Here is a 25,640-nt window from a genome sequence, read left to right as displayed (position 1 = left end):
GATGAAGGACTCAAAAGACAGTTATTTGTTTACAATGAAGATTTTTTTGTTTCCCTGCTAAGAAAGGCGTAAAAAAAAAATATGGGTATCGGTTATCGGCCAAATTGTTATTTTAAACATCGTATTGGCCCAGAATTTTGCAATCGGTGCATCCATAAATATAACAATCCAAGTCAATGCCTTTAATGATATTTTTACTCACTTCAAGGCTAAATAACGACAAGAGATAACTATTGCAAGCTTTCGGCTAGTGCAGTTGAGTCCTGTTGTACTGTCATCAGATTGTGGATCATGTGATTATTTATTTTGACTTATTGTTTCTACTATTAGATCTTCAGCTCCCACTGTCATCCCTGCGTCTCCTGGTTCCTCCAGTGCGGTTGATGTCCGCATGTATGTGGCAGGTGGCCAAGCAGCGTAGCGTGGAGCAGTACGGAAAACTGTCTGAGTTCATCACTTTGGTGACAGAGATGGTCCCAGAGCTGATTAGTCCCAAGCAGAAGACTCAACTCATCCTGGGACTGAGAGCCCGGGTAGGAGGACGGGGATATTTAGTCCGTTTGTGTCTGTTTATGTGTCTTTTCCTCTGCTTTCATCTGCAAAGAAGAAGAAAAAAAACGTAGGCTACAAAGTGGAGCCAAGAAACAAAACCCAGAATGCTTACTTGGGTTTTGAGGGACAAATAAATTTATGACTTTGACCTAAAAAAGCATACTAGCGGTCAAGCAAATGAGTTGTTGTTGTTGTCCTCTGACAGCCTATATTTTTGGCAGAGGCTGTGTGGTTGTTTATAGCATAAATACTCCAGACTAGGCTATTGCATTTGTTGGAAACTGCTAGGAACTGCTAGGACTAAAACTGGAAAGTTTGGTGTATGTAAGTGCTACTGAAGTGGAGATTCTTTTGGCTCAGTATGAGAAAGGGAAAACTGCCTTTTTACTATTTTCACTTCCCATGTCTCACCTTAATTTATGACACATACTGGAAACCAAAATCCACAAAAATGTTCTAACTATGTTATTTAGGGTCTTATGTTAGTAATTGTGTGTCTCCGAAATTATTATACATTACTTTCAACCCAAAGCCTTAAAATCGACACTTTTCTACAAGGTACTTCTTCATTGAAGAGAGCAGTGCGCGAGGTACTAAAATGCAGGAGCTTATGACGTCATAAGCTCTATATAACCTTTGTACACGCGCAACCCGCAGTCCCGCACATTCTGCCTCCATCTCTCTTCAGAGTTCTAGTGGTCCCACACCTTTTTGCAGCTAGCTAACTACGCATTGCGTCAACACAAAGGCTCTTTTAAGAACCAACATCTATCTATCTATCTATCTATCTATCTATCTGTCTGTCTATCTGCGAGTTTATCGCTTACTCGTCGGCGGTGTGTAGAAACCTTGAGAGGGAGAGCTCTCTCCTCTGCCTGCAAGTGCACAGCGCTGCTGTGTGTGTGTGCGCGCGTGCAGACAGATAGACAGATGACCATCATTCAGTACGCTATGCGCGAAGCAACGCACACACACACACACCATCTCTCTCTAATTTCCCTGCTGCAGATGGGACACGCCCACACAGTCCGCGGGAGAAAATACACTCTAAAAAATAATTGATTCTCATTACTTTTGCCAGACTGGTCAAACCTAAATTTATATACTTTGCGACGTTCATCATCGTTCAAATTTGGCTGGTGGCTTATTAACATAGGCTCCTGTGATGTGATGAACTCAAAATGCTAAATAATAATAAAATATTTCTGGTTTCCAGGGACTTTAACTTGTCAACAACACTGAACATTAGTCTCTGGTTGAAGATGTTTTCCTGTATGTTTCCCAGCATATCCTAGAGTTGTTACAGAGAGTCGGCCCATTTGACTGTGAAGCTATCCAGGATCAACTGAACAGTTTCCAACTGTGGACAACAAACCACATGCATGAAGAGGTAAACAATGTTTCACAAATTAATGGTGAAAATCTTCTTGCTGGCTTTGCTCACTTCTCTGGAAACAAACAAGCGTGAATTCCCAATAGCTGCTAATGCTATGCTAATTTCCTAAATGCAGGATGCCAGGGGCAGCCCACTCTACTCTGCCAGTGCAGTGAATTTTGAAATTTGCCAATTTTAGCCAATTGGCTTGAACACAAACACACACCTTGACACACACACACACACTTGACCTCCATGCCAAACTTCAGCCTCCTAGGGCGAAAATTGGCTGCTAAAGTGTGGTGAACCTTTTGTGGACAGACCAACCGGCAGAGTGACTTATAGAGCTGCTGCTCACAGCAGTTTATTTCCAGGATCCAGCACCTGTCTAGGATGGCTCGTTGATGTACATAACAATTTTTTTCACTTATGGATAATAAGAAACTTTTCCTGGGCTTCATGACAGGTCCAAGATGGAGAGGTGGAGGTTTCAAAGACAAATTTTGTGGAGCTGGTTCGAAAACTGATGAACGACCAAACTGAAAAAGGAAAGTTTTTCAAGGTGAGCTCTGCTTCTCTTTTAATTAATTTTATGTAAAGCCATCAGTATAGGTTTATATCCGCTATGTCTGTCTATCTGTGTCTAGCTAGCTATTTGTTATACATTGTATCTATCTTATCCAATGTAGAGGTGAATATATGAAGTATTAATGCTGTTTTTCTCCTTATACAGGAGGTGTTCCCTGTTCAGTATGGAGACTGTTTTGATACAATGTTGCAGATCCTGATGTGGGAGTTCTTCTTCCGACTGGAAGAGTTTCTCCCTGTACCAAGTTTTTCTCAGGTAGGTAGCAAACTGGGAAAGTGCCACCAGCCAGTTAAGTTTTACCTGTTAGTTAAGTCTAGTCTTCCAGCCACTTTGGCAGGAAGCCAGCCATCGTTTAGAGATACTGTACTGTCGCTGTAGTATTTCACATCAATCCGCTCTTCTTTTTCCAGGTAGCCTCCGGCTTGGACCTTGCTCACCTTGACCCTCAATTTGAGCAGTTTGTCTCTGATCCTGAAGATCTGAGGATGCTTTTGCAGCATCGAAAGCACCGGCAAATGTTTGCTAAAAGTAAGAGCTTACTTTTTACAGATCATATATTTTTTAAAGACTTTGAAAGTAAGTAAGTAAGTTTTATTTGACAAATTTTTTAAAGCACACAATACTGCTTCACAGAAGACAGACATTATGAAAACAAACAAAAAAACTGCAGAGGATTAAGACACAACAAAGCCACAGGCTTATTTCCATTGTGGTCCTCTGGGGGAAAAGGAAGGGGGATGGCTGACAGGATTGTCAGGTGCAAATACAATACTTACGACTCACAATACATAAATACAAACCTACCTATAGCAATTAACATAAAGTACATAGTTATAAAATACAATATACATTCTCACCCTGATACAGTGCTGATACAGTACCTACCTATTCTAAGAGAGTGGATGCCAACAATTTTTTAATTGCCGTTTTAAAACTGCTCTGTGCCTCAAGCTTCAGTGATGCCGGAACTTTGTTCCATTCAATGGCAGCGGAGTACAGAAAAGTATTCTTACCTACTAGAGTCCTATATTTGAAAAGTCTGATATTAGTTGTGCTGCCTCTGGTGGCATAGCTGTGGATGTCCCTAAAACGGTTAAAGTAGTTGTAAAGATATTTGGCAACTGCATTGTGTATGATTTTATGGGTAAGTCCTAATTTAATTTGGATGATTCTTTTTTGAACTGGGAGCCAGTTTAGCTGTTGGAAATGTGCTGGGCCAAGGTGGGTCCTGGGAGGCAGCTTTAACACCACCCTGGCTAATTTATTTTGGGCAGTCTGAAGTTTGTTCTTCAAACACTGCGCTGTGCTGGTAAACCAGGAGGTGGCAGCATAGTCAAAATGGCATTGTACCAATGCTCCCGCCAATGTTCTAAGTGTGGGAGTTTCCAAAAGAACAGGTTTTTGGCCAAAAATTTAGTTTTTTGGCAGATTTTTTTAATGGCTTTATTGGCCATGGCATCCCCAGCTAGGTGTTTCTCCAGAATACATCCTAAATAATTTACTGAATCCTTAACTGCAATAATAATCTCACCTACCTTTATGTTCAAGTCAGAGGCCTTACCTAGCTTAATTCTGGAACCAAATAATATGGCCTCAGATTTTCCTAGGTAAAGAGACAGGAGACAGCTTGTTATCAGACAACCAGATACCAACATTAACTCATTCTCTGCCAGGGTCATTTCGGTCTGTGTGCTCCCAGTACCAGGATTTTGAGCATATTTCCTGATCTTCCAGGACCCACAGATTATTCTGTGCTAGGAATAAAATTACACAACATATCTCACAATAAAGCAGAGACTCTCTTCTTACCCCTTGTAAAAACCTGAAACTCTCCCATGTTTCCTTGTTTAGTTACAAGCAGTGGAAGTTAGCTTGTTTTCACTAAAAATGCCCTCCTTGGGAGATAAATATGAGAAAAAGAGGTTTTTAGTGAAAGACACCGTTTCAAGCAGAACTCTCTTTTGAGCCTTTTATTTTTTGCCTCAGTGACACATCAGACATATACAGTATTTGTTTTCCCAAATAAATAAATAAAAAATAAGAGAATGTATTTGAGGGAGCTGTGTCGGTCTTAGCTTGATAAAAGCATAAACAAATGGAACGAACCCTTATGTGGTCACACTCACACACTCTCACACACACACACACACACACACACACACACACACACAGGAATAACGAGTGCTGTAACGTTACCTGCTGTCACGTTACCTCTCATAACTAACGTTAGCACAGAAGATCACACAATAGCTACGTTAGTGCTGTAAACTTTGAAATGTTTATGTGACACATGTTTCGCCTTGGTTGCTGGGGACGGGTGTGTGACGCGGTTTGACGCGTTTGACGTATCCATGTGATTCCCCCTCCCTTGAGTGTGACAGGGCTCTCCCTTGAGAGGGAGAGCTGGCAAGAGGAAACGTGAAGCGAGTCATGCCGGCGGCATAAGTTATAAACAATGCGTGACAATTATACTCGAATGTTGTGTGTGTGATCTTCCTCGCCATCGTCGCCATCCGAGAACGACTGGGTCGGACTCTGTTTCGACCACAGGCTCCACCCATAAATACTAAACTAGCGGGTTCCTTTTATCAGTTTGACTTGAAACAATGTCACAGGCTGGGAAAGTGTCTGATGTAATGTAAACAGCCAAAACATGAAAGTACGTCCGAGTACGTCTTTGGCACAGAACGCCATTGTTAAAAGTACGTCCGGGTACGTCTTTGGCAGAGAATGAGTTAAGAAGCTCATCCCCCAGAGTTTTTTCAACCACAGCTACATCTTTATGAGACACCAGAATAGCTGAATCGTCAGCATAAAGAAACAGGTCAGAAGAGCAGGCATTTTTCAAATCATTGATATACAATAAAAAAAAGAGGCCCCAAAACACTCCCTTGAGGGACCCCAAAGCAGGTCGCTTTGGCTTTGGAGAATGTCCCATTCACATCCACAATCTGTGTTCTACCGAAAAGATAAGAATTTATCAATTTTAGGGCCTGCTTACTAAAGCCCATGGCCTTAATAGTCTAGCAGAATGGGCCCTCAGATTTTGAGATACCCCTACCCGAGGTAGAACAAATGACAACAATGATTTTTCTCATCTTTAGGGTCTCCCATTAATGAAATTGATTGTTGTCAAAAAGAAAATTGGGGGAAAAGATGTTTTTTTGGCTGTTCTTTAGAACTACCCCAATCCCTGAAAAAGAGCCAAATTAGGCCAGTCCGAATAGGGGAAAGGTGACAAAAAAGCCAATAACTTGAGAATGCTCACTCTTTTCCTCATCAGATTTGCTGAGGTATGAACCAGGTGGCTGCCCTACATCACCAAATAGTCAAAAAATGATTTACCTAAAAAGATAATGACTTATAGCGGAAATTGTACTTTGTGGTGATAGGAACATAGGACTCCATCACTTTTCTCTCATTTATCAGAAAAACTGAAATCCCTGAAAAATATACCATTACTGAATTGTGTAGGGTGCTATTGAACACTGACCAGTAGTTGTATGGAGATATCTGGTACAGTTCTATTGCAAATGAGATTTCTTTAGACATAGGCCTACTTCACTGAAACAGTCAAATTATTGTATGTTATTCTGAATGGGGAATAAGTGGCATAAAAGCCTATAACTTGGGAATGCTCACTCTTTTCCTCGTCAGATTTGCTGAGGTATGAACCAGGTGGCTGCCCTACATCACCAAATAGTCAAAAAATGATTTACCTAAAAAGATAATGAATTATAGTCCTGTAAACATAATAATAATACATTTTATTTGGTGACACCTTTCAAAGCACCCAAGGTCATTGTACAGTGCATAAAAGAGACATGACATTCTAAAATATCATACATAAAAACAAGCATTGCAAACACCAGCATCATTAAAATACGACGACCGTAGATATAAGAAAAGACAGGAGATACACACGGCAGGCGAATAACAGATTGAGTACTGTATATGATTAAAGGTAGTAGGCCAATTTGAACAGGTGGGTTTTGAGGTGGGATTTGAATGTGGTGATGGAGTCAGTCTGTTGGATGTGTGATGGCAACGAGTTCCAGAGTCTGGGTGCAGAGCAGCTGAAGGCCCTAGCACCCATGGTACTGAGGCGAGGGAGGCGGGACAGTCAGGAGGCCAGCTGAGGAAGAGCGTAGGGAGCGGGAAGGGGTGTATTCCTGGAGGAGGTCAGAGAGATGGGTGGGTGCTAGGTTGTGTAGGGCTTTGTAAGTGAGCAGAAGGTTTTTGAAGTCAATCCGGTAGTGAATGGGAAGCCAGTGGAGTTGAATGAGGACAGGGGTGAGGTGGTCAGATGATTTAGTGCGGGTGATGATCCAGGCATTTGGAGTCTGTTGAGCAATTTGGTGGGTAGGCCAGAGAGAAGAGAGCTGCAGTAATTAATCTGGGATGTAACGTGGATCAGGATGAGGACTTTGGTGCTGTGTTGGGACAGGGATGGGCGGAGTCTGGAGATGTTGCGGATGTGGAAGAAAGCAGACCGGGTGATGTTTTTATGTGGGGTGCAAAGGAAAGGGTGCTGTCCAGAATGACGCGGAGGCTCTTGACTTGGGTGGAGAAGGGAACAGGGAAGCTGTCAATGATGATAATCCAAACAAGTTCATTTCGTCTGTCTACTATTAACTATTAGTTTTTCTTATTGAAAGACTGTGTGTATTTTTGTCATACCTGACAGTTTCGAAGCAGGAAGCAGCAGTCGAAACTGTCAGGTATGACAAAAATACACACAGTCTTTCAATAAGAAAAACTAATTGTCAATGATGATGTTTGGGGCAGTGGTGATTTGAGCTTTGGAGAGGATACAGATACAGATACTTTTATTGCCACGCAACCAGGTTGGTGGTATTTAGTTTCAGTACATGATGATATAGCTCTGGCAAAACATGGAAACAGGACATTGATACATTTAGACAATTAACCAGTTACACCTTTCCCACTTCCAACAATAAATACATAAATACAGGATACAAGACCAACAGACGTAAAGTTAGGGTGAGGGGGGAGGGGGGAGAGGGAGAGGGGTGCTGAGGGAGTTCAGAGTCCGTATGGCTGTGGGAAAGAAACTGTTTTTGGAGCCGATGAGGAGGGCCTCGGTTTTACTGGCATTTAACTTCAGGAAGTTACTGCTCATCCAGCTCCTGATGTCCTGGAGGCAGGCAGTGAGGGAGGTGGGAGGAAGAGCGGTGGTGGGTTTGGTGGAGATATAGACCTGGGTATCATCGGAGTAGCAGTGAAACTGGACACCATAGTGTCGGAGGATTTTACCCAGGGGGAGGAGGTAGGTGATGAATAGGAGTGGACCCAATACTGACCCCTGGGTCAAATGGCAGAACACCCGGACGAGTGGTTCCCTATTTGGACAAACTGTTGTCTGTCGGGAGGTAGGATGCAAACCAGGAAAGTGCAACACCAGTGATTCCAATGTTCGCCAGGTGCTCCACAAGTAGTGGGTGGGAGATGGTATCGAAAGCAGTGGAGAGGTCGATGAGGATGGTGAGGAGTCCAGAGTCAGCTGCACGGAGGAAGTCATTATTTATTTTTAACAGGGCTGTTTCAGTGCTGTGATTAGGGCGGAAATCATATTGAAATGGTTCGTGGAGGTTGTTTGAGTCGAGGTGGGACTGGAGTTGGGCGGCAACCACCCTCTCAAGAGTTTTGGAGATGAAGGGGATGTTGGAGTTGGGACGGTATAGTGTTTGAGGTCAGATGGGTACTGTGGCCTATAAGTTAAGAATGCTCACTCTGATGGTCATCATATTTGGAGAGGGAAATACCAGGTGGCTGAACTACATCACCAAATAGTCAGAATGTGGGGAACCCAATAAAATAAAGTTGATCTAAATTACAAGCCTCTAAAACATAGAAATACAAGGTGTAAATATTGGAAGTTTTATTGAAACTGGAACATTAATCCAAACTATAAATCAGTAGTATCTCCTGTCTTGACATGATGGAATAATACAAGTATAATAGTAATCATAATACATTTGTTTTATGGTAGCCCCAAATCTCAGTGCTTCATTTCATTTCATGAACAAAAACAGGAGAACAGACTAGAAAACAAAATACTGCTTATTTGACCTGGCATATGGACACTTGTTTCACAGCCAAAGTCCAAATATCCAAATATGAAATACAGTATCAGCCCTTTGTTGAACGTATTATGACCGTACCAGATTATTGTGCCAGTGTTTGGGAGTCTGGGGCACATTCACAAGCTTATAATCCATGGACTGCAATTGTAAGGCTTGCAAAAGACTGATGCAAACAAACTGTCTAAATATTGCTCAGTCTGTAGGCAGCCTGTCTATCTGGAGACAATCATGTTTAATATATCCTTAGTATCGTTGTCCATTTGTCAGATTAAGCTATCACAATGTAAAAAATAATCCTCTTCTGTGTATCATATTGTAACCTTTTTCCGAAGTATTTGGATGTTTCATTGTTGCTGCGCGTACATAAGATGTGTTTCAGTGAGAGGTCAAGTATATAGATACTAGAATGTCAAATGTCAGGTTCCTCAGATGTTTGGGGACACATTTTGACATGCTGCACAGCAGGTGCAGAACTCCGTACAGGGGAGGCCAACAGAGAGGCACTGGCACTTTCCACTCTTTTAACAGTTTGGATCTTTGCAATACAAGTAAGTAATGTCTCTCACTTCTGTAGGTGCTGGGGGTTTCTTAAATAGGACTGGTTTAATGGCTCCATCTCTGACAATCCATCCCTTGACGATAGGACTCCATAACATTGGTTTGGGCATGTGACTGTGACACCATATCGCTGTCTGATACATTGCTCTTTGCACATGTTGTGCAAATGCATCCTCTGTTGGTGGCAAATTTGCAGAGGCTGCATATGTTGTTGATGCAATTATGAACCTCAGTTCATACAAGTTTGTGCACATCAGTCCATTTTCCTTTTTATTTTTTCCGTAAAGCAGAAGTGCAAATTCTCTTGCGACTGGCAAAGACTCTTCCAAGCTGGCAGTGTCCTAAATGGGCCAGATCTTTGAGCTCACTGAGATGGGTCTTGAGTTTGGTGAATGCTGTTGTCTTTCCTATTCTGTACAAACTACTTGTTGTGTCACAGCCAGTGAGTGCATGACATGCTGGTAGACAGCAAGAGCAATGTATCAGACACTGATATGGTTTCACAGTCACATGCCCAAACCCCTGTTATGGAGTCCTATCGTCAAGGGATGGATTGCCAGAGATGGAGCCAACCAGTCCTATTTAGGAAACCCCCCAGCACCTACAGAAGTGAGAGACATTACTCACTTGTATTGCAAAGATCCAAACTGTGGAGAGAGTGGAAAGTGCCAGTGCTTCTCTGTTGGCCTTCCAACATCTTATGCGCAGCAACAATGAAAGATCCAAATACTTCGGAAAAAGCTTACAATATGATACACAGAAGAGGAAAGAATGTAACATTGTGATAGCTTAATCTGACAAATGGACAATGATACTAAGGATGCAGTATATTAAACATGATCGTCTCCAGATAGACAGGCTGCCTCCAGACTGAACAATATTTAGACAGTTTTGTTTGCATCAGTATTTTGCAATCCTTACAATTGCAGTAAATGGAGTATAAGGTTGTGAATGTGCCCCAGACTCAAACACTAGCACAATAATCTGATAGGGTCATAATACGTCCACGAAAGGGCTGATACTGTATTTCATATTTGGATATTTGGACTTTGGCTGTGAAAAAAGTGTCCATATACCTGGACAAATAAGCAGCCACTTTTTATTTCTCTGTTCTGTTTTATTTTTGCCTTGGTTATTTTGTTTTCTAGTCCGTTTTTCTAGTCTGTTTTTGTGATTGTGTATTATGTATTATGATTACTATTATACTTGGATTAATGTTCCAGTTTCAATCAAACTTCCAATATTTACAGCTTGTTATTTCTGTTTTATGGTAATGGTAAATGGCTTGCATTTATATAGCGCTTTACAATCAGTAGGTATATTCACCTATTCATGCACCGATGGCAGCAGGTTAGGGTGCTGGCACACCATCAGGAGCAATTTGGGGTTCAGTATCTTGACCAAGGACACTTCGACATGCAGACTGGAGGAGGTGGGAATTGAACCACTTTGATCCAAAACGATTAGTGGACGACCCGCTCTACCTCCTGAGCTAGAGCCGCTCCAGGCGGTTTGTAATTTAGATAATCTTTATTTTATTGGGTTACTCACATTCTGACTATTTGGTGATGTAGTTCAGCCACCTGGTATTTCCCTCTCCAAATATGATGACCATCAGAGTGAGCATTCTTAACTTATAGGCTATTATGCCAGTGACCTAATTTGACTGTTTCAGAGAAGAGGTAGTAGGCCTATGTCTAAAGAAATCTCATTTGCAATACAACTGTACCAGATATCTCCATACAGCTACTGGTCTTTTTAGGTAAATCATTTTCTGACTATTTGGTGATGTAGGGCAGCCACCTGGTTCATACCTCAGCAAATCTGACGAGGAAAAGAGTGAGCATTCCCAAGTTATAGGCTTTTATGCCACTTATTCCCCATTCAGAATAACATACAATCATTTGACTGTTTCAGTGAAGAGGTAGTAGGCCTATGTCTAAAGAAATCTCATTTGCAATAGAACTGTACCAGATATATCCATACAACTACTGGTCAGTGTTCAATTGCACCCTAGACAATTCAGTAATGGTATATTTTTCAGGGATTTCAGTTTTTCTGATAAATGAGAGAAAAGTGATGGAGTCCTATGTTCCTATCACCACAAAGTACAATTTCCGCCTAAACTAAAGCTATATTTACAGGACTATAATTCATTATCTTTTTAGGTAAATAATTTTCTGACTATTTGGTGATGTAGGGCAGCCACCTGGTTCATACCTCAGCAAATCTGATGAGGAAAAGAGTGAGCATTCTCAAGTTATTGGCTTTTTTGTCACCTTTCCCCTATTCGGACTGGCCTAATTTGGCTCTTTTTCAGGGATTGGGGTAGTTCTAAAGAACAGCCAAAAAAACATATTTTCCCCCAATTTTTTTTTGGACAACAATCAATTTCATTAATGGGAGACCCTAAAGATAAGAAAAATCATTGTTGTCATTTGTTCTACCTCGGGTAGGGGTATCTCAAAAACTAAAGCCTTTTTTGAGGACTTGCTGCTAGACTATAAGCTTAAACAGCAGGATACCGTGATCCACGGTATCAAAGGCCTTTTGGAGATCAAACATAACCATACCACAGAAATTGCCTGCATCCACTTCCTTTCTAATGCGGTCTGTTAAAAATAACAGACAGGTTTCTGTGGAATGGGATTTTCTAAAACCTGACTGAAAATCATATAAAATGTTATGTTCAGTTAAAAATGTATTAATCTGCTCAATGATCTTCTTTAGGACCTTAGAGAGAACACTTAAAATTGAAACGGGTCTGTAGTTTCCCTTCTCAAATTTGTTACCCTTCTTATAAAGAGGGATGACTCTTGCCCTCTTGAACTCGGAAGGCACCTTACCTTGCTCAATAGAGAGATTGATTGCATGGGCTACTGCAGGTGAAATACACTCTGCAGCGTCCTTTAGGAATCTTGCAGGCACATTATCGAGGCCTGTTGATTTATCAACTCTAGATTAATAAATCTATCAGATAGATTTATGAATCTATTTTATAGATTAACTCATTCACCGCCAAAAACGTCTTTGACGTGTTATCAGGAATAGCCATCCACGCCAAAGACGTGTTTGACGTGTTTTTGTTTTTATTAGTGCAGCGCGTAGTTCAAACACTTCCCCAGCCTGTGACATGTTATCAGGTCCCTAGCCACAAAGACAAGCCGACAACACGCGATCAAACACATACCGCAGCTGTTGTTTTGAAATGAGCAGGAGGAAAAACAGAAAACAGAGAAACGCGCTTCCTTGTGAAGTTGTGCAGAGAGGAGAAACGCCGTTGAAACGCCCCTCGGCGCGCTGCACGAGCTGATCGGCTTGTTGCAGGGCAGCGGACATCGATCGTTCGCGGTAGTCAAACCCGTGACCAACATGATCGATCCTGGTCCCTTGACCCCGTTCCTGTGTCCCAGCCCGAAAGAGACAAGACGGAGTCACAACTGTGTGAGTTGGAGGAGAACAGCAGCCTCGCCACAGAAATGGCTTTCACACAGAGCGAAGCAGCACGGCCACTTTCCTGTCGAGGGCGAGGAAGACTGGATTCCAATGCGACAGGACCCGGATGATCTCGCGGTAAGGAGTGTGTGTGTGTGTGTGTGTGTGTGTGTGTGTGTGTGTGTGTGAGAGAGACTACACTGATCTCTGCATTCTATTCTATGATCACACTCACTCACACTGAGTAAACTGTATTGTTGAATGTAAAAAAGGCACTTCATGTATATATATATATATATATTTTTTTTTTCATTTGTGTCATAACGAATAATATTTACATGTCTGATGTCAATACAGTTCAAAATAAAAGAATTGAGAGCGAGTTCTGCCTGAGATTGTGTGATTTACAAAAATGCCATTTTCTGCAATTTATCTTCTCAGAGAGACCTTTTTGGTGAAAACAGGGTGTATATAAATGGCTATAAGTAGAGTACAGAACATGCTAAAAGCTCACTTTTTTTTCCGCTGGTGAACCCAGAGACGTACATCTTCATTTTGAGGTATTGCAAATCACTTTGGTGCTAATAGATAATTTACTGTGGGTCTTGAAAGATGACCAACAATTATGAAAATCTTTGGCCTGTGCTAAATATTGGCAGTCCTAAACTGGCCTTAATAAATCTATCAGATAGATTTATGAATCTATCTGATTCATTAATCAGATAGGCTATCCCCTTTTTCACTGCTGATATTGTTAAACTTTGTTTAAACGTAAGGATTTGGCTGATACCTCGTATTGATCTGATCGATTACAATTAGTGAACAATAAAGACCTAGACAGCGAGTTTGGCATCAATAGAGCCCGGGAGACAGCATTCTGGTATTGTTTTTCCCTATTGTTTCTTGTTTACAACCGTAACTCATTCATAATATTGGCTACAAGCTGGCATCTTGCCCTGTGTTCAAGCTCCACCACCCCACCACTGCAAGACAAATTATTGCAGCCTTTCACACAATAACCCCCACCCCGCCAATTTAAGGAAGCGGCCGCAAAGAAATTACTCTGACTCAAAGAAAACACCAGCGCAGGCACTGCTTGACCACAAAGAATATGGCCACATTGGGGCGTCCAGGTAGTGTAGTGGTAGATTCCCTGCCTACCAACACGAGGGTCGCAGTTTTGTATCCGGCTTGGTCGGGCATCCACAATTGGCTGTGCCTGAGGGTGGATAGCCGGATTGGGGGTATGTGTCCTGGTCGCTGCACTAGTGCCTCCTCTGGTTGGTCGGGTCGCCTGGTCGGGGTGGAAGGGAACTGTGGGAATAGTGTGATCCTCCCACGTGCTATGTCCTACCGGTGAAGCTCCCCCTGTCAGGTGAAAAGAAGCGGCTAGCAACTGCGCATGTGTCGGAGGAAGCATAGTGCTAGTCTCTGCTCTCCCCAGATCGGCAGAGGGTGGAGCAGCCAATAGGGCAGCATGGGGATAAATTGGCCAAGTATAATTGGGGAGAAAATGGGCCTGAAATCTCTTATATATATATATATATATATATATATATTATGTATTATGGCGTTATATATATATATATATATATATATATATATATATTAGGGGTGTCACGGTACACAAAAGTCACGGTTCGGTACGTACCTCGGTTTTGGGGTCACGGTTCGGTACGAATACGGTACAACGGGGGAAAAAAGCAACAAATCTGAATTCTGTTTGGCTTTTTATGCTCATTTTACCATCAGAAATAGTGTCTTATAAGTAGGGCTGCACGATATATCGTTTACACATCGTCATCGCAATGTGCGCATGCGCGATAGTCACTTTAGGGGTAGCCTACTGAGTGAAATGAGGTTCTCTCAAAGGAGAGAGACGCCCCGCTACTGTACTCACTCATTTAGTGCTTAGCTTCAACACAACAAACATGCACAGAGACCTAAATTGAATTATTTTTGCTTATGTTGCGTTGCTGACAGTAGCCCGTCTGTAAACGATGTGATTGCGGAGGCGGACTTGTCCACAGTTTGCAGCGCACTCGCATACAGCAGGCTGGCTGCTGTAACTCAACATGTCCGTGGAGTGGAGATAGGCTATTTACTCTTGAAACACCAAAAAGCAAGACCGCAACTTATAATGACACGAAGGCTAAAGTGATTACTGAGAAGTTGTCCGTGTATCACTGCGGCTGTCTCTCCCCTTCAGTCTCTGATATTGCATCACATGATAGCAGTAACGTTACGGTAGAGTTAATCATAGACATAGCGACTTATTTACACAAAACATGTCAGTGAAAATAAAAAGAGAAGAGACATATCTGGGCAATTAAATGTATATTTATTACTTTTCACGAATGAATTGTTTGTCACCGGTCGGCTGCATGTGAATCCTCGTCTCTCTGTACTGCAAGCCTTGCGCTCAAAAACCGGAACTCCGCAGATGCGGAGTGTACCACTTGGTCGTTTCTGGAGGGGGTTTCCGGGGGGTCAGACCAAGTGTGTAAAGTGGCAGGGGTGTTTCATTGTTGATTTATTGAAACGTTAGAAGAACGAAAGAAGTTGAAAGCAGTGATTATAATCAATGAAATCTAATGTTTTTCTGCAAATAGCATCATTGGGAGGTAGATTCTGGCACTCAATATTAGGGGTGGGCAATATATCAATTGTATATCAATATTGTGATATGAGACTATAATGGTCTTAGATGTTGGATATGGTAATATGGTGATACAGCATATTGTCTTTCCCTGGTTTTAAAGGCTGCATTACACTAAGTGAAGTGTAGGCTAGTGACATTTTAAAGTAGAATGTCATAACTCACTCACTTTTTCATGTATGTAGCCTAAGTCATGGAAATCCATTGGTCAAAATGTGTATGCACCCTGATAGATGACGCTCTGAGGCCTACAGTAGGCGACAGCCCAGTGGTTGAGAAACATTAAAATACCTAATTTCCCCTCCAAAATCAGATGGACTCCTCTACAAAATCATCCCAATCATTCTAGAAGTATTCTTTTCTTTAAAATAGAGCTATTCTGGTAATCTGGTGAAAATCTGTATTTTTTCATATCGCAATATATATCGCAGGGGCGGGGAATATCGCAATGTCAGTTTTTTCCAATATCGTGCAGCCCTACTTATAAGTGGGAATGATTAAATGTCCACTATTTAATAAGATCTAGGCAATCCACACAAAAAGGTTTTACTCGAGAGCAGTGATTTTCAAAGTGTGGGGTGCCCCTCCCTCTCAGATGTCTGTATTCCAGACACTTTAAATCTTTATTGTACACAAGTTTGTAAACAGAGCGCATGTGTGGAGTAGCCTAATACTCCCACCAACCCCTCCCCCACTGTCTGACAGACAACAGGGTTGGTTTCACTTTCCCAGTAAGTACGGGAAAGAACACTGACAGCGCCTTAACATTATTGGATGCGAGTTTTGTTTACCATAATGATTACGTTCGGTCATCTAATGGATTATTTAAACATGACAAGGAGTCATCCCCTCTTCCTCACCGCATCTTGCTTGTCATCCCACGCGATGTAAGTTGCTTGTTTACAAGTTAACAGCTTTGTCAGTGTTATGTAACGTTTAGCCACAACGCGCAACTATAAAGGACTTTGTCACGGCTACGTAACGTTACATTAGCAAGCTTACATCGTTGGCTTGATGTTGACAGAATTTGCAAAACAGCTTATCGCCTGAGTCATAAGTCATTAGGATACTGCTCTGCACTTTTTTGACGACGGTAACGGGAGAGCAGCTGGACGCTTCAATATTGTTGTGGTTTGTTCTGTCTGTTCTGGAGCGACCCCCGGTAATGTTTCCTCTCCACAAAACGTTACATTCAGTGAACGCGGATTTCTATGGTGTTGTTTTGGTGTGTCTTCTTCTGTGGCGTTTAATTTAATTAAATTCAATGGCGTTCAAACAGCGTTTAGGTGCTTTACTACCACCTTCTGGATTTGACGTATTCGTCGTGTCGCTTCACGTACCGAACCGTGATGCCCGTACCGTACACCCCTAATATACTGTATAAATATATATATATATAATAATCATCATCATCATAATATATATATAAATAAATAAATATATATATATATATATATATATATATATATAATGTACATGTATATACCGTAAATTCCGGACTATAAGCCGTGGCTTTTTTCCCGTTTTTTGGCCTTTTTTGGCCCCTGCGGCTTATATAACGGTGCGGCTTATCTATGGATTTTTTCAGCAAACGGCCACTCGGGAACCTCCAAAATCTATGGATGTTGGTATGAGGCAGAACGAGAGCAAGACAGACATTATGAGAGCGAGACCCTGATTGGATGATGTTGCAAAAAATGTGCCTCGCGACCTGATTGGAGCACTGTGCCACTACTCTCTCTCAGCCACTACAGTAAAACACCCTCCCTCCTCCCTCGCTCCGGGGGGAGAATGGCAGCGATTGAGCCTGAAAGACAGTCTGAATGAAATTGAATGTAACATTCCCAATTCTATGTATTACATTCTAAAAAACTAACTGCAACATTTTGGAAGGCTAAGCCACACAACTAGCTCGTTGTAATCTAACATCATGCTTCAAAAGATGGAGAACTGGCTGTGTTACGACGATGGCGGCGAGAAGAAGAAGGAAAGAAGGAAATCGAGCAGCAGCACGTAACCTTGGCATCAGGGTGTTGACACAGAGAGCAGACGGCCGAGGTGCCGTTCAGATCCGACTGAAGGCTCAAGTTTGCCAGTGGATCCTGACAGCGTGGAGGAGTGTCAAAACATCCACGATCACCAACGGGTTCCGAAAGGCTGGACTGCTGCGTGATGAAGAGGAGGACGCCGCCACAGCTGAGGGCCTTCAGAGGCTGTTCGATTCCGACAGTGACGAAGAGGAGTTCGTTGGTTTTGAGAGCGACAACGAAGGAGAGAGGAGAGTGGCTGACGAAGCCACCCTTAGCCTGTTCGTTTCCGACACTGAAGATGAGGACTTTGGTGGTTTTAGTACGCAGGAAGAAGACGAAGATGAGGATTAATGACTTGACTTTTCTGGTTACAGCCGTGTACTGCACCTTAGCCTAAAAGATGAAGACGAGGATTAATGACTTTTCTGGTAGGCTGATTACCGTATATTTTAAGCAGCCGTGTTACTGCAACTTTAGGCTTACGCGCTTACTGTCGTGTTACAGGCACTTTATTTTGCACTTTTAAAAAAACACATTTAATTTAGCCATTGATATTGCCTCGTCAAGCGCTGTAAGCTTTGTTTTTTGTTATGGTACTACTGTAGGCTATAATGTAGATCAGTGGTTTTCAACCTTTTTCATGCCAAGGACCCCTAAATTTACACAGCACAGTACATGTTCTGTAGCTACTATTGCACTAAATGGTAACACTTGAATACGTTATGCAAATATGCAACTTGTTTTGTTGAAATGTTAATAAATGGGAGCTTCCCCAAACAGCCATCTCTTTCCCGACAATCCCCTCTGTGCACGAACTCTTACATATGGTAATTAAACATCAAAACACCCGCGGCTTATAGTCCGGTGCGGCTTATATAAGAAAAAAATAGTCAACTTTGAAGGTGCGGCTTATACACCGGTGCGCCTTATAGTCCGGAATTTACGGTATATCATAATCATAAAAATAATATGACGACAGTGGGTGGGTCTCCAGCAGTGTTGGGGGTAACTCATTACAAAAGTAATGTATTACATGTAATATATTACTCTTAGCAGTAACTAAGTAATATAACTTATTACCAATAGGATTTCAGTAATATTATACCAGTTACTTTGTCCAGTAATATAAGTTATAAATTGAGTTACTTAACTCATTCTCCGCCATTGGCGTCTCTAAACGTTATTTTTTTTTAAAACACGTTTCCCCACGCTTCCCCCGCCATTGATGTCATAGGACGGCAATAAGTGTTTTCACCGTCATGTGATAGATGGCTCTCTTACTCACCTTGTGAAATAGTACAGCACGTCTAAAGGTGTACAGGAACGACCACGATTGTCTAACAAAACCAGGAAGCAGAAAAAGGCAACAATCTCCCATCAGAAAAGGTCCATAGCACACCTCCATGGCACGGCTCAAACGCTGGTCCAGCAGCTTTTATCGATATGGGTTTTTGGACTCCATTACAGCGGGGGGGCAACCTGTCACTCAAACGTGAAGGATTTTGTTTTCACCACGCACCACACAACCTGCACACAACACAAGTCACTTGTCCTCAGGAATTAGTAATCCAGTTCCAAAACTCTTGACGCCGTGTACATTTCAGCTGGTAGATTTCTCCTGACACACAGTAGACGCGTGACCCGGCTCGCCTCTCTCAAAAGCGGGGTGAATCTCTTTTCTCACACCGGTGTTACAGTGAAAGCGGTGCCACCATGGGCGAGTTTGACCGGAAGGGGATCATAGTTGAGTGTAACACTGCCAGTTTTCCGCCATCAAAGGCATTTATTGGAGTCAGGAGCCGTGAAGATGACTTAATTTACAAAAATGCCTTTTCCTCCGCTTTCTGGTCAGAGACTGCTGTTTTTGGTGAAAACGACCTACATTCAGGTGTCGATAACTAAAGAACGGATGAAGGTAGAATAAAACTTGTTTTTCCCTATGAAAATCGAGGCTCTCTTCTCTCTTTTGGGATATTCAGTATTTACATAGTCATAGAAGAAAATATTCTGTGGGTCTTGGACAATTAATGAAAATGATCAAAAACCCTGGCGGTGGCTAGTGACTTTTTCTGAAAAACTGTGGCGGCTAATGAGTAAAAAAAAGTAATAATCAAACCACATATTTAAACAAAGATACAATCATCTCCTAATCAAATTGTGTGTTTTTATGCAAATAACCACTATAGATGACAATAACAAGGATGCGGTTTACACTGACTTCAAGATGGTTTAAATTATTTTTCGGGATGGCCCCGGGCGGCGATGTCATTCTGCTACTGCAGTTATTTTGGTGAAAGTAATGCAAAAGTAGTGTAATAAGTAACAAGTTACTCTACACAGACAGTAATATTTTAACGTAACATATTACCTTCAAATGAAAATAACTAGTAATATGTAGTATATTACATTTTGAAAGTAACTTGCCCAACACTGGTCTCCAGATGCTTGACATAACCTTCCTGAGGACAGTGGACATAAGTGACTGAGATTTATTCTATTTATATCCAATAGAGAGATTTAACATCATTCTATGTACATATGGGGCAAACAGTCAATAACCCAGCTGCTTTGCTTTGATCTCTGACATGCTGCATGCTAAATGTTTAACGCTTTCTGTTCATCAGGTGAATTCTCCTTCATGTCAGACACTATCTTATCCACACTTGCATCTGAACAAACTTCAGTGGCATGTGAAGATCACATCGATCATCAGTCACTGGGAAGAAATGAAGAAGATGCCTGTGAGGATGGTGAGGTCACTGACGACAGTTCCAATGAGATGGTGCCTTCAAACTCCCAGCTGCAGCAGGACAGGCCATCACCTCTGACTTCCTCTGCATGTCGCGAAGGACCTGGCAGACGAGGTGACAGTGGTGAGCATACATTTAAAGGGATATCCTTTAAAGGCGGTCCTTTTGTGGTCCTGTGTAGGTCAATGGGTGGAGCATGGTGCTAAGACTACCAGGGTTAGAATACTTGCATCTTTACGACCCGATCGTGATTGAACAAAATGTTTGACCATCAAGATATTCTTGTCCCTCCCTTTAAGATGTGTGTGAGGATGATGAGGTCACTGACGACAGTTCCAATGAGACGGTGCCATCAAACTCCCAGCTGCAGCAGGACAGGCCGTCAGAAGCTGGCGGGGCAGATGACAGTGGTGAGCATCCTAAATCCCATCCATTTTACATGGGGGAAGTAATTACTAATGCAGCGGCTGAGCTACCGAGCCGGCACAGCGGGCAAGCCTAGGAATTGAAGATGCCTACCGGTAGTTTGTTTTTTTACATTATTGGTCAAGTTAATACATTATTGGGTTTTACTGTATTGAAAGGTATTGCATTATCGGTAAATTGTTATTACAATATCAGTCAGGCCATTGTATTACATTATTGATCAAGTTATTACATTATTGGGTTTTATTAAATTTTTGATCAAGTTAACACATTGAGTGCCAGCCGTTTTTTCAATCCTGTAGGTAAGTTGTGCCAGGGGTGTTTTTGACGATTCTGGCTCATTTTACAACAGCCGAGGATTATTTTCTGTTAAGACTTCGTGAACACCAATCATCTAAAAAGAACTAATAGAATGTGTGCTTTCTCTGTCTAAAAGAGTTAGTTTGTAGAGTTAGTAGTTATGTAGATATTAGCCGTTGAATACAGCATGGTTTTGGCCTCTGAGAAGGAAAGCTGAGAAAAATGCAGTTTTGTGAAATTCAATCAAACAGGCAGAACAGTCACTTTTCACCATTTATTTTTGGCATCAGTGAGACATCAGACATCTGAACAATAGTTGTTTTCAATAATGGAGGAATAATACAAATAATAAAATAAATAAATGTCAAAATAAATACAAAACAAGAGCAGACTCAGCTTTTTTTTTTTTTTATATAGTTTTTTTTTTTTAATAGTTTTTTTCGGTTAGTGATCAAACCGGTTTGGGCTCGTACACCGAATCCAGAACTGCTCCAAAATGTAATGGGTACTTCCTTGGCCCATGTTACACCCATCCACAAAGTTACATGAAAATCGGCAGGTACTTTTTTATGTATTCCTGCTAGCTAGCAAACAATCAAACAAAGAGCAAAAACAATCCCTGGCAGGTTTTTTTTTTTTACGACCCATGCCTACTCAGCGCCAGCGCCGCTGAGGAAGGTTCTTGTCTGAGTGGTACTCCTCATAGCAGCTACCCCTGTGTAATGAGACCCCACATTTGACACACATGTAGCGTGTCTCTTTTCTAAGCTTTTTCTTTGCACACATGCTACACCTCCTCGTTGGGCCATCTTTTTTGGGTGTGGCTGGTATGAGGACCATTACATGGCCCGCTAGCTTGACCTCCAGCCTGCATTGAGGGTCCAGGTATGGTCGCCGGGGCATGGTTGCAGGTTGGTCACTGCCCCCCGCCCCCACCTCCTCCCCGCCACCCCCCACCTCCTCCCAGCCAGACTAATATCATATTTATAAAGTAGTCATTTTGGGCATGTAGCCCCTTTTTTTAATGGGCCGTAAATTGACACTTGACTTCAAGAATAGAGCCAAAACATCAAATGTTTACCATTATGACACAAGTGTGTAGTGGCTTTCAGCCTCTTGCTCTCAAGCCTCTTAAAACCTGGAATAGCCATGGAATTTCAAAATCTTGTTTGCCAGACCTTAAAAAGTATGTGGGCTCTGTCTGTTTCAAGTTCTGTGTTCGGCCACAGCTATGCCGTTTTAAGTGTGATCGGGCTGAAACCTTCAGGGTGTGTAAAGGGCACCCGTGCGGGTGACCTGATGGAGCCAGATTTTTTAATTAGGATAATTAGCTAATGATGTGATGTCATCAGTGATGCTGTCATCAGTGATGATGTCAAAAGTTATGTCATAAGCACACACACACACACACACACACACACACACACACACACACACACACACACACACACACACACAGTGACAAGACTGCTCATTGGTGTCATATTATTAAAATTGACAACCGGTCCGTGACTTTTTTCCCCATCTACCTACCGGTCCTTGGCACAAAAAAGGTTGGGAACCCCTGTCATAGGGGGCACACACACACACACACACACACACACACACACACACACACACACACACACACACACACACACACACACACAGATGATGTCATCAGTGATATCATAATGGGACACACACACACACGGAGGCATTGTGACATCACTGATGCAATAACATTTAGTGAGCCACACACACACACACACACACACACACACACACACCCGCACTAATAGGGCAGGTGAGGCCATGCAGCAGCCATGCAGCAGCCAAGCATCGAGTGCGCGAGCAAGCACTAAAATCCAACATAAAGAGGTGTGTCCTATTTGTCCAGTGTAGTAATAATTACTGGTATTGAGTCAGTCACCCTCTCACATTACATGGAAATTATATTATGGATCCTTGAAAAGTCATGGGAAGGTTTTGGACATTTTATCCATAAAAATGTGTGGGAACGTGAGTTATCACTGTATCAATGTCTTATCACTCAAAACGAGTGACTACTCTGCTACACTAGACCATATCACCCTTGCCTTTTTATATAACTATTTGCACATTTCCTCTTGACAGATCAGTATTATGAGCTGCTATGGACCCTGAAAATTTCAAAATGTGCACTCAAATGACAAACCTAAATGATCTGGTTGTGTTACGCTTTGTGATTTTATTCTTGCAGACCATTCAGAGGACAACGCCACAAGACACTCCTGTGACAGTTGTGACAAGAGTTTCTGGAAAGAAGCGGAGCTGGAGGATCATCTGAACACCGTTCATTTGAAGGAAGAGCTGTCCACCTGTGGGCAGTGCAAGAAGGGTTTCCCGAACAAGCGAGGCCTGGAGCTGCACCTCACCGCCCATACGGGTGGGAAGCGGCGTATCACAGGGCAGCACAAGTGTCCACGATGCGGCCAAGGGTTTACACAGAGTCAAAGCTTAAAAGCCCACATACGTAGTCACACTGGGGAGAGGCCGTACGCCTGCACTTTATGTGACAAGCGATTCAATCAACTACATGTGCTGAAAGCGCATATCAGGAGCCACAAAGGGGAAAGGCCGTACCTGTGCAGCGAATGTGGGAAAACTTTTGTCAGCTCGGGTAATTTGCTGATACACTCGCGGTTGCACACAGGAGAAAAGCCCTATCACTGCAACGTGTGTGGGAAAAGCTTCATCACACTTCAGAGGCTTAAATTCCACCAGCTGTATCACACGGACGAGCGTGCCTATCTTTGCTCTAAATGCGGAAAGCGTTTCCATAACCCAACGGGGCTCCAACGGCACATCAGATGTCACACCGGAGAACGCCCTTTTAAATGTGCTGTGTGTGACAAGAGATTTTCACAGCGCTCCAACATGAGAATACATATGCGAAGTCACAATGCAAAATGACCCATGCCATATGCATAGTGACTTTTCCAGCGTGTACCATGTAACTCGCAGACTGACAGAGTTTAATAGTTGACTGGTTTTGCTATATTTGTTTATTTTCCAATAAAGAGGCTCATGTTATCGTGTAGTGTCACATGAATATTTCATATATTGTGTAAAATCTCACTTATATGAAAGACTTTGCCAATGACCACCACCACCCATTGTAATTAATTAAGCCTAAAGTTTGTAGCCTATTATGTTTGTTATTTTGACAATTCTTGTATTTGTCATTGGTCAAATGGTGCTGCAAGGGACTTTGGGATAGGAGCATCTTGCCTGTTTGTTAGCTGTTCAGTGAACACGTGAGTCCTCATATGTAAGAAAAAAAAATCGGTCTCCGGCCGCACATTGTCACCTTTTTTAGTCCATGACACAATGTTGGAATATATACTGTATATAGATTTGATGTGTCTTATTTTTAGTTTTGAGTTGTTTGAGTTGTGTTTTTTGATTTGTGTTTTCAGGCTAAAATGAATCTTTCCAGTTTCCATTTTGTTTTTGTTTTTAATTCATCTTTTTCACAACTGGAATCATGTTATTAATGAAAAATGCTTTCCTATTGTTCATAATTAATATTGTTTCTTTGTTTTAATAAAACCAGAAATGAAACCACAGATCATACATGTTGCACTGCTCGGTGCTTGGATAGTGTGTAAAGCCAAATATCTCTACGACATGAGGCTGCTGTTGGGTTGAAGCCTTGTAGCCTACCTCTAAAAAGTAAATTATACTTCCCTTAAGCACAAGGTTGTCCGTCGAATCGGGCTATTCGTGCGCCCTCTCTGCTGTGGCTATGGGTGGAAACCCGTAATTACACATCCAGAAGAAGAGAAATTACAGGCTCTGGCATTACAAAATGGCTTGGATTTGGAAACTACGCAATATAAAAACCCCCACAAATAGCCCGGTTTGGTGGACAATAACCTTGTGTTAAAGGCAAGTACTGTTTTATTGTAATTGCTACATGTATGAAAAAGTAGGCCCTTGGCAAATAATGTCTTAGACTGTTTTCAATAATGAAGACTACTTCACTAGTCAATGATTGTTTATCCATCCCATTCACTAATCCATGGTTCCTTTCCATTCATCTCTCTCTCCCCTGCAGCAACGCCCTCAGGTTACATCAGCCATTCATAAATATGCACGCCCTCTTTATCCCTGTCCAATCAATGTCTCCCACGCTTTCCCTCTCTTCGGCCGTTGGCCAATCACCTAAATTAAGTTCTATTTAAGACTCTTGCAAGTTGTAACTCACCCTGTTTGTTCACCCATATAGCTGCTGTTCCTGTGTAGCTGCTGCTTCGCCCCTCCTCCTCCCCTGAACACCACCAATGTCATGACTCCAGTAGAACTCCCTATGGGGGTTCTCTATCCTATAAATCACTGACGTCCTCCTCTTGGCTCAGAGGAGCGTCATCATACCATGGAGTCATTCGCCAAATCTAAGTGTTGTTTGTTTATCATTAAAGTTTATTGTACTTTCCTTCTAGTCATTATTGAAATGGTATAAAATACAGCGTCCTGTCTCAGCATGAGAAGCAGGCTGATTCACATTGAGGCTAGTGTAATTGCAATGGTAGTACAAATCCCATCTAATATCTATATTTTATACAGGAACAGCTGTAAAGAATGATCTTGAATTGTTTATAGTAAAGCAAATGCTTTGCTCCTCCTGGCTGAAACGGATTTACACAGCTGTAAGTAAGAACGTCATTCTGTCTCGAGTGGGGATTGGAGAAACGTAAGTTATGACTATGGATCTATGAGACCGAATGATGACCGTCACCACGGTCTTAACCCTATAAAGCCTGAACCATCAAAGAATTGAGAGAAAATTCAAATTCTTTGAATCTGGAGTCTATTGGTCCTGATAAAAAAAAATC

At 42.0% G+C, this 25,640-nt stretch overlaps 1 protein-coding gene across 2 annotated transcripts in view; it reads left to right on the top strand.

Annotated features, from left to right (window-relative positions):
* The window catches only part of LOC310772260 (uncharacterized protein), a 56,772-nt gene extending 31,532 nt beyond the window's left edge, over positions 1-25,240 (top strand). For both annotated transcript variants that reach the window (XM_083632018.1, XM_083632017.1), the window contains exons 12-19: positions 331-533; positions 1,838-1,942; positions 2,394-2,489; positions 2,661-2,775; positions 2,931-3,044; positions 19,930-20,178; positions 20,355-20,465; positions 23,003-25,240. In XM_083632018.1, the coding sequence (XP_083488144.1) occupies positions 331-533; positions 1,838-1,942; positions 2,394-2,489; positions 2,661-2,775; positions 2,931-3,044; positions 19,930-20,178; positions 20,355-20,465; positions 23,003-23,715 (1,706 nt within the window). In that variant the 3' untranslated portion in view covers positions 23,716-25,240. The remainder of the gene's footprint in view (positions 1-330; positions 534-1,837; positions 1,943-2,393; positions 2,490-2,660; positions 2,776-2,930; positions 3,045-19,929; positions 20,179-20,354; positions 20,466-23,002) is intronic.
* The last annotated feature ends 400 nt before the right edge of the window (positions 25,241-25,640 follow it).

The sequence above is a fragment of the Poromitra crassiceps genome, assembly GCF_964638095.1.
Source record: "Poromitra crassiceps genome assembly, chromosome: 2".
Lineage (NCBI taxonomy): Eukaryota > Metazoa > Chordata > Actinopteri > Beryciformes > Melamphaidae > Poromitra > Poromitra crassiceps.
This window is presented reverse-complemented; position numbering and strand designations above follow the sequence as displayed.